Genomic DNA, 9640 nt, shown 5'->3' with positions numbered 1-9640 from the left:
AAGACCGAGCGTCTGCCGCTCGAAAATTTGCATACGCTCCTCTCGTCGGGGCGGAACTGGAGGGGCGGGACCGCGGCGCGCTCTTAAAGTCTGCAAGGCTGCTAACCCGGCTTTGGCTACGCTGTGTATAGCCTTTTATTTCGTCTTTCTCCTCACGGAGCAGTTTCCATTATAGCTGTACACAGCTCTTTTTGTGGAAAATCGTCCTTCCTCGTGCTAATCAGTTTAGTTCCCCCAGTCGGCATGCAAGCTCTGGACTCTCTCTGAATGCGTTTGGGCCAGAAATGTCTGGGTGTCCCCGAAGCGGGTGGGCGGGAGCTCTGCCCCGCTGGCCGGCCGCTAACTGGCTCCGGGTGTTTCCCGTTGCAGGTGGTTCTGCTGGGCATGGACATCCTGTCCGCCCTCGTGACCCGGCTGCAGGATCGGTTCAAGGCGCAGATCGGCACAGGTGAGCTGCGGCACTAGTGGAGCGGCCCCGACCCCGGCCCCTTCAGACCCCAGCCACCCTGCCTCCCCATTCAGCCCCCTTGGTCTCCCTTCTGCTCCTTCCAAACAGCCAGTCTTCGCCCCACAGCCCCAGCTGCATCGCTGCCTTCCTTCCCGCAGCCCCGGGCGGCTGCACCGCTGCCTTCCCTCCCTGCTGGGCTCCTCTGGCCTCTGGGCCTGCCATTACCCTCCCCCATATCTTTGTGCTGGCTTCTTTGTTTTCTCATATGGAACTCGTATTAGTGCCTTTTTTATTTCTTATGCTAAATTAGCCGTCACTCTTTGGCGCCAACCAAGTCTTATTTGTCCCTCACCCCTAGTGCCCTTTAATGAGAGGCAGTTTTCTTTGAGAAGTGCTATAAAACGGAGCCAGCTGTATTTTTCCCCAGATGATTATGTTTGGCATTACCATTTTCACCTTGATTGTAAATGTCATTACAAGTATGTAGTAAATGTTCACTCTTATTTTGAGGGAAAAGAATATGTCAGCCAAATGGAACAAAACCCACAGATTTCATAGATTTAAATGCCTCGAAATTTTTGACCTCCGGTGTTTTACGGGGGCAGTATAAACACTAAGCAGCTCTATGCAACCATTTCCTTATGGAATCTCTCTGTTTTCATTGGCACACATGTCTTTGTTCTTTTCTGTTAACTTTCTTATCAATATGCTCCTTCTGAAAAGGTGGTGAACCGTTTTCCCATTCTAGCACCTAGTGTCTGTTTACAAATAAACCATTCCTTTTAGAAATTTGATATTTTAATAGTGTTCCATTTTCCTCCTAAATTAGCTGAACTATTCAAAGATATCTCTTGTAATAGAGATTTACAGACTGTTAAAATAAGCTGACCTCTGGTCTACAGGTGTTCTTGGAGCACTGGTGGGAGGGTCCACATTTGGGTATGTGGGTGAAGATGGAAAGCTGGGCTCTGTCTCATGTGTGTTTGGGTGTGATGTAAAACTAAAAACACACAATGTCAATGAAATGTAAGATTTATCCATAAGTGCCTACCCCTTCCACCCCCAAACACATATGCTAGAGCCCCTCTCCTTGACTTTTACCTAAATTTTCCTTTCTGTTGACTCGTCCTGCCAAGGTCTTCCATTTTTATCAGCTTACAAATACATTGGGAACTGGCTGGAGGAGGGTGGGGTAAGGATGAAGACAAATAGTATATCTGTCCATGCAAAAGATTTTGCAGACGTCTTTGCTGACTTTCATGGATTTCAGCAAGAATAGAGCTGTGAGCAAAGATGAGTGGTTTTAGAATGAGACACATCACTTAGATCGGGTTTATCTTCCCACATAATTGAAATAGCAATACTTGGTAACCACAGACCCCCAAATAGGGTTTCATTTGACCAGTTTCCCTTCTGATTTTCAGTGCTGCCAAGTCTAATAGACAGACTAGGAGATGCTAAAGACTCTGTGAGGGAGCAGGACCAAACTCTGCTGCTAAAGATCATGGATCAAGCTGCTAATCCCCAGGTAGGGCAAGAGACGTGTTTTGAGGTCAGCGGGCCTGTGTGTGCATGTGCACGCACAGTGGTGTGTGTGTACTTGCACAAATGGTGCGACTCCATAGACTTAAGCTGCTGTATTACAGTTAAAAATTTTCACAGTATTCAATCTGTTCCCCATGCAAGATATTTAAATAAGTCACAAAAGTATAAGATGAAAAAATTAGTGGATTTAACATGGGGGTATTGAATAAATTAGTGAATTTAAAATACTTGGTTTTAACCTGTTAGACTTTTCAGCTCATTTATGTAACTGATTCTCCATTTCTCTGAAAAGAGGAAGCTGTAGTGTCTGGGGAGTCAGCAGGCCTGACTGGAGCCCTGGCCCTTGTCTTCTAGTGAGTTGGGGCTGTTGGGATGGACCGAAACAGCCCTGCCTTCCCAGGTTCCACTGTCCATTATTGAGGGGGGTGATCAGAAAAAGCAGAGGCAGTGCGAGTGTGTGATCTTCAGCAATTCATTGGCTCTTTTGGCCTTGCTTTCCTCACCCATAGAATGAGGACAGTTATACCTCCCTTTCAGAGTTCTTGGGAGAATTAAATGCCATTATGTAAATGAATGTGTTTTAAAAATTGTAATACTTAATAACATGATAGATGCCATCATTTTCCAGTATGCTCTTGGAAGTATTAAATGTGTTGGTAGAGGATAGGACTAACTTGGCACTCATTAAGAGGCTCCCTTCCATTGCTCCCTTACTAAGTGACAGCTGCAGCAATCTTCTCTTTTCCTCACCTGTTCTTTGTCATCTGCAGTACGTATGGGACAGAATGCTTGGAGGCTTCAAACACAAGAATTTCCGTACTCGAGAAGGCATCTGTCTCTGCCTTATAGCAACACTCAATGCGTAAGTCTGGGATGAGCCTGACATTTTTACCTGGCTGAAATTTTTAAAACTTTTTATTTTGAAATATAGATTTGCAGGAAGTTGCAAAGAAATGTAGTGTGAGGTCTCATGCCCCCTCCCCCCCTCTTGTCCAGTGTTAGCATCTTGAATAACTGTAGTACAGCATCAGTACTAGGAAGTTGAAATTGATACAATCCCCAGAGCTTGTGGAAATTTCTCAGGTAAACACATGCATATTTGTGTGTATTTACAACTGCACCCCTTCCTCATGCTGCCGTGTGTAGCCACACCCTGACCCCTGGCAGCCATGCATCTGTTCTCCCTCCCTATGATTTTGTCATTTCAAGAATGTTATGTAAATGGAATTATACAGTATGTAACCTTTTGTTTATCTTTTTTTCACTCAGCATAATACCCTTGAGGTTGCCCATATCATTGACTGATAGTTCATTTTATTGCTAAATAGAATTCCTTGGTATAGATGTATCACAGTTGGCTAAACTATTCACCTGTTGAAGAACATTTGGGTAATTTGCAGTTTTTGGCTTTCATGAATAAAGCTGATGTGAACATGCATGTACAAGTTTCTACATGAACATAAGTTTCCATGTCTCTTGGATCAGTGCCCAAGAGTACACTTGCTGGGTCATTTGGTAAATTCATTTTTAGTTTACAAGAAACTGCCAATTTTTCTCCCGGAGTTGTCCGTACCATTTTACTTTCCCACCAGCGATGTCTGAATGATCTGGTTTCTTCATACCCTTGCTGGCCATTGGATGTTGTCACTTTTTAATTTTAGCCATTTTTATATGTGTGTGGTAATACCTCATTGTGGTTTTAAGTTGTTTTTATCTAATGACTGTTGACATTTTTTTCATGTGCTTATTTGTACGAGGCTTTTTTAAAATTACAAATTTCAAGCCTTTTTTTCTGATTATGAAAATAATGAGTTATGTTTTTTTAAAAACAAAATTGACATTAATGTTTATATTACTTTGTAAATTTTTTCCATCTTTATATAGTTAACCTTTTCAGTGCCATTAAATTTGGCCACGTGTAGTTGAAGCTTTAAAAGAAATGTTCTGGCCTTTGATCATAGTAGCTCCCGTTCTAGGAATTTATGCTAAGGTAGTAGGCAGATTAACCAAGAGATTTGTATTCACAAAGGCTATTTGTCATGGCAGTGATGGTGATGGTGATGGTGAAAATTGTAACTCAAATGTGTCCCAGTAGGGCAGATGCTCTGGTTTGATTGCTGTCTTTTTATCCAGCAGTGTTGCCTTAATGTCTACTGTAGCAGAGAGCTCTGCCACAGCACACTAGAGAAATAATTAAGCAAGGTCCTTCAAGTGACTTGTAGTTGCCTTACAGTGACAGACAGTAATGCAGAGGCAGCACCTGTGAGGCAAGCAGCCTGGGGCCGGGCCAGAGCTCTGGCCCAGCCTTAAAGGGGTAGGGCCTGTTTGGCCACAGCCCTTGGGAGACTGGAGGATGTCTCATCTGGGAGAAGCCACTCGAGGCTTTGAACTCTGTGCAAAGGGGCCGTCAGATACATTTACTTTGGAGCCAGCGTGGACGGGATGGAGAGAGACTTGGTGTGAGGTGGTGATGGGGGTTGGGGACACAGGGAGGGCAGGTGTGGGCAGACAGGCATTTTTCTTTTCTTGGTTCTCACTAACAAAAAGGCACTCCTTTTGTTTTCAGCTCTGGAGCACAGAGTTTAACACTAAGCAAGATTGTGCCACATATATGCAACTTACTTGGAGATCCAAACAGCCAGGTGAGTGAGAAGGAAAACCCCTGGCAGGAGATCGTTGCTTAGACTGTTCAGATGCATCGTGGTGTTCTGTCTAGTCCCAATAGGTGGGTGGGACTATAGTCCTAATCTTCATAGAGCAATGATGATTATTTAAGAGATCCAGTACCCATTAGCATTTATAAAATATTTATACATTTAGGCCGGGCACAGTGGCTCAAGCCTGTAATCCCAGCACTTTGGGAGGCCGAGGCGGGTGGATCACAAGGTCAAGAGATCAAGACCATCCTGGTCAACATGGTGAAACCCCGTCTCTACTAAAAATACAAAAAATTAGCTGGGCGTGGTGGCGCGTGCCTGTAATCCTAGCTACTCAGGAGGGTGAGGCAGGAGAATTGCCTGAACCCAGTAGGTGGAGGTTGCGGTGAGCTGAGATAGTGCCATTGCACTCCAGCCTGGGTAACAGGAGCAAAACTCCATCTCAAAAATAAAATAAAATAAAAATATTTATACATTTAAATGTATAAAATGTGCATACCTTTAAGTATTAAATTGGTAAATGTGGTGGCCACTCTGCCCTCTTCTATACCCAGGGCTGAGAAATCACTAGCCTAGAAATTGATGTTATCCAGACCAGCCTCTGAGATAAGATGTCTGGCCACTTTTTCTGCAGCCAAAAGGGGTGGTGCCAGGGGTAGTGGTGCAGAATCTGTGCTGAGGTGGGGGAGAATGATTGGAAGAGGGTCTGAGGGGACTGTTCTGAGGTGATGGAAATGTTCTTCATTTTGCTTTGGCGGGGCGGCTCCACTGTGTATATTGTTGTGGAAACTGTTTCAAACTGAATGTTTAAGAGCTGCAGATTTTACCTAAATTAATGAAAAGCACCACTTCCTTAATGTGAGGGTAGGAGAGGAGCTGGCTTGTAATTCACAAAGTTGTACAAGTCTGGGCTGGAGAAATAACACTGAACTCGCCTCCCAGTTCAATGCTCTTTCTCAACCAGAATCATTTTTATTATGCCATCTCATATAAACTGATAAGAAACATATATCATTAGCAGAAGGTTCAGAAAATGGAACAGTAATTTACAAGACAACTATACATGGTCAGTGGCCTCTCCTTGAAATCTTGGTTGGTAACTGCTAAGTTACCTTCGCAAGAGGTTACCTTCCACCCAGCCTCCCCCGGCCTCTAGCTCCCTTGAGTCTGCAGCACCCCTCCTGCTCTCCAGGCCCTTTCCTTGCCTTGCTCTTGGTTCCAGCAGCAGGCGTCTCTCCCGTCTCTGGCTATTGTGCTGCTCCTTCCACCCCAGCTTCTGCCCTCCTCACTGGCTGTCGTCTGCTGTCTCCCTGCTTTCTTTTTCCACTCATGCCCCTTTTCAGCCTTCGTTGAAAATAAATGACATTAGGCTGGCTGTGGTGGCTCATGCCTGTAATCCCAACACTTTAGAAGGCTGAGGTGGGCAGGAGTTCAAGACAAGCTGGGCCAACATGGTGAAACTCCGTCTCTACTAAAAATACAAAAAAAATTAACAGGTGTGGTGGCACATGTCTGTAATCCAGGTATCAGGAGACTGAGGCACAAGAATCGCCTGAACCTGGGAGGTAGAGGTTACGGCGAGCCAAGATTGTGCCACTGCATTCCAACCTGAGCAACCCAGTGAGACTTCATCTTATTTTAAAAAACAAAAATATATGGCATTGGAAAGAAATGTTTAGACATTTTTATTTACTTAATCATACTTTATATTCAGTGTTAATTTAAAGATAAGTTGAACTAGTTTTTAAAAAGTTCTAAATTACCAAACAGATTATTTTATTGTACCCTTCCCCCTTTTGGTTTTGTTTCTGTTTTTGTTTTCTGTGGGAAAAATCCTTTTAGAGGCCATACTCTGGGGGGGTCGCTGCTGCCCCATGGAGTGCTCCAGCAGAGCAGAAAAGCCAACTTGCTGAGGTGATTCATTCCTCGTTCAGTTGCTGACTTTGGTCAGACAGGTGATGTGAATGTTGACACTACCTGTGGGGATCTTAGAACCTGAGGTGGTCAGTGAGGGCTGGGTTCTCTAAATGCACTTCAATTGTGAAGTCAATATAAAACACAGACCAGGCCAGACACGGTGGCTCATTCCTGTAATCCCAGCACTTTGGGAGGCCGAGGCAGGTGGATCACTTGAGGTCAGGAGTTTGAGACCAGCCTGACCAACATAGTGAAACCCCATCTCTATTAAAAATTCAAGAATTAGCCGGGCATAGTGTTGCAGACCTTTGATCCCAGCCACTCAGGAAGCTGAGGCAGGAGAATCACTTGAACCCGAGAGGCGGAGGTTGCAGTGAGCTGAGATGGCACCGCTGCACTCCAGCCTGGGTAACAGAGCGAGATTCCGCCTCAAACAAACAAACAAAAACAAAAAACACAGACCAGACCTACACTGTCCAGAGCGACAACAAGGGACATTGTCTGGAGTGGAGGGGAGCACTGCATGGGTGTGTGCCACAATGCAGTTCATCCCACGGGGTCCCCTCACTCACCCACTTTTCCCCTTTTTTCTCTCTTCCACATATATTTACTGTGAGCTCATGCTGTGGGCCTGCCTTATCTGTGTGGATTCTTGGGCTTTTTGGGGGAGGGGATGGAGATTACTAGCTTGATTTTGTTTCTGAGCCTCAAATTTTGCTTCTGCAACTAAGGTGGACAACATCCTCGAGGAAAGTGAAGGAAATGTCTCGTTGTCCTGGGGCTCTTCACTGATGAATGACCTCAGTCTTTCCCTGCCCAAAAGATCATGGATTTGGTGTAGATTTTGAGAGACATTGGGAGTGGAATGTTAAACACATTTAAAATTTTGAATGGGTACATTCTCATTCTTGAAGCTATTCAGAAAAGCCTTGAAGAATGTCTTTTCACAGGTTTTCCTTTCCTCTGAAGTTTTCTACCAGAGGAGGCCTCACTTAAAAGTTCCAAAGCTTTTGCAGAAAAGAGACAGGAAGGGCCTAGTTTGTTTTTGTGCTGGGCTGCTCTCTGATACTGTTTTTCTCCTTTAGGTCTAGAGAAGGAGTTACTTGTCCCTAGGGATTTTAACTAGATATTCTTTATTTTAGAACTACACAGATTAAATTTCAGATGATCAGTACAATCCCACATTCTCAAAATGCTGATTCAGTTGTGTTAAAAAGGTAACACTGAGTCTTTAACAGTTTGACATACTGTTCTAAAGTTGCCAAAAGGCAGGATATGTTGAATATTAATACTTGAGCTACCTGATGCAATGTAAGACGCCTAGATTAAAAGCATAGATCCCTGCTTTGCATGTAACAGCCAACTAACCTTGGAGTCACTTGGATCCTGAGTCTCAGTTTCCCCTTTAAAGCGGGGGCAGTGGTAAGTGCCTCACCCCTCAATCTTCATGAGAGTCCTTGCAAGTGAATGTTCTTAAGTGCACGTTGTGACTGGTTGGTCCAAGTAGAAGACTCTCAGAAGGCCAAGTTAACTCAGTAGTCTTCTCATCATCTGAGATGGCCATTTTCATTTGCAGAAATCATGCCCCTGCCATGTGCCAGTGGGTTTCTGAGAAACTCAGGTGTATAGTGCTTTAAACATATGAAAAGCCTTAATTGTGAGATAGCCTTCGTGTCCTGAGATGTATCTATGATACTGACGTAGCCATACTTCTACCACACATTGCAGCCCTGGAGTAGACTGTACTCATGCTGCCATATCCCAGACATGAGTTTCACTAACAAAAATCAGGTGCTCCTGGACTGCTTATGGGTAATAATAATACAATTGAAAAACAAAAGTAGTACATTTAATGGATTGCATCTTACTGCTGCACGTAATCATCATAGATTGTATAATTTATAAAAACAATTTATGAGGAAGCAAAGAGTTTTTTAAAATAAGATATAAAATGTAAGACTTGTTTAAAATGTTTCAAGCCAAAAATTCAAGTTAGCACTTCCTGCCTGGTGTCTTTTATGGCAGTTATACTTTTTGTGCCAGAAATCCCTAAGCCTTGGCCAGGAGTTTGGAGCCTACAGTGGTTTCATGGGTTGAGTTCTAGGCCTCTGTGTCTGCTTTTGAGAAAGTTCTTCTTATTTGTTTTGTTTTTTTCATTTCCCCTGCCTCATCTGTAAGGTGAGATTGCTATTTCAGTGTTCTGTAGTAGACAGCATTTACAGCTAGAGCATTCCAAACTGAGCACTCTGAAAATAATCCATATATTCACATGTGCCTTAGACGTGTTTTGTTTGCACATATATTTGCACATACAGACACACACACACAGGCACATGATACTAATCAAGTTAATGATTCCTGCTTCTGGGGTACATGTATAGCTTGCATCTGCTTTTGCCGTTGCCTTTATTTTAATCTTTTCATTAGTCTTTCCTACTAGTCTCTGAACCTCTGGAGTTAGGATTATAACTTGTTCCTCTTTGCAGTTCCCAATGACCCATGACTATTTGAATGACTTTCCATTATTTGCCACGTCTCAGACTAGAGAGGACACTGTTGTATCAGTGTTGTCTCTGCACTCAGGTGCCTGACCTAGTGGTCAGCCTCCAGCTCTTTGTTTCCCTACAGCCAGTGTGTGGAGAATCCTCTCTCAGCTCTTCAGGCAGTGGCTCACATAGACTGGATTTGGTGTTTAAAATCACCTTGGCAAGTGTTCATTTCCTTAGTGGTGTGAATGCAGTGACTCAGAGCAGGGAAGCCTTTCAGAGTGGCCCACAGGTGCACAGTGTGTGTGGGCGAGAATGCTTTTGGTTACAAGTAACCGAAAGCCCAACTCAGAATCATTAGAGCAGTGGGGAAATGTATCATCCTGTGTGATGACAGGTCCTGACATAGCAAGATTCCTGGTATCTGTGACACAGCTGCTGGGAAGGGAGTAGGATGATGTGATGGCCATACACTAAGGATGTACCTCCTGAGCTGAGAGAAGTTTTTGTTTCTGGAGGTATGGATTTCAGTACAAAGTCTTTGCTTGTTCAAGGGGACAGGGCAGTGATTGTAGCAGATGCAGCCA

At 44.0% G+C, this 9640-nt stretch overlaps 1 protein-coding gene across 49 annotated transcripts in view; it reads left to right on the top strand.

The window, feature by feature from the left end:
- CLASP1 (cytoplasmic linker associated protein 1) overlaps nt 1–9640 on the top strand; it is a 289654-nt gene that overhangs the window by 111516 nt on the left and 168498 nt on the right. For all 49 annotated transcript variants that reach the window (XM_054257722.2, XM_078328019.1, XM_054257721.2 and 46 more), the window contains exons 3-6: nt 370–448; nt 1873–1976; nt 2764–2855; nt 4560–4635. In XM_054257722.2, coding sequence (XP_054113697.1) covers nt 370–448; nt 1873–1976; nt 2764–2855; nt 4560–4635 — 351 coding nt within the window. The remainder of the gene's footprint in view (nt 1–369; nt 449–1872; nt 1977–2763; nt 2856–4559; nt 4636–9640) is intronic.

The sequence above is a fragment of the Callithrix jacchus genome, chromosome 6 (assembly GCF_049354715.1).
Source record: "Callithrix jacchus isolate 240 chromosome 6, calJac240_pri, whole genome shotgun sequence".
Lineage (NCBI taxonomy): Eukaryota > Metazoa > Chordata > Mammalia > Primates > Cebidae > Callithrix > Callithrix jacchus.
The sequence above is the reverse complement of the archived record's forward strand: the minus strand, read 5'-3'. Positions and strand labels throughout refer to the sequence as shown.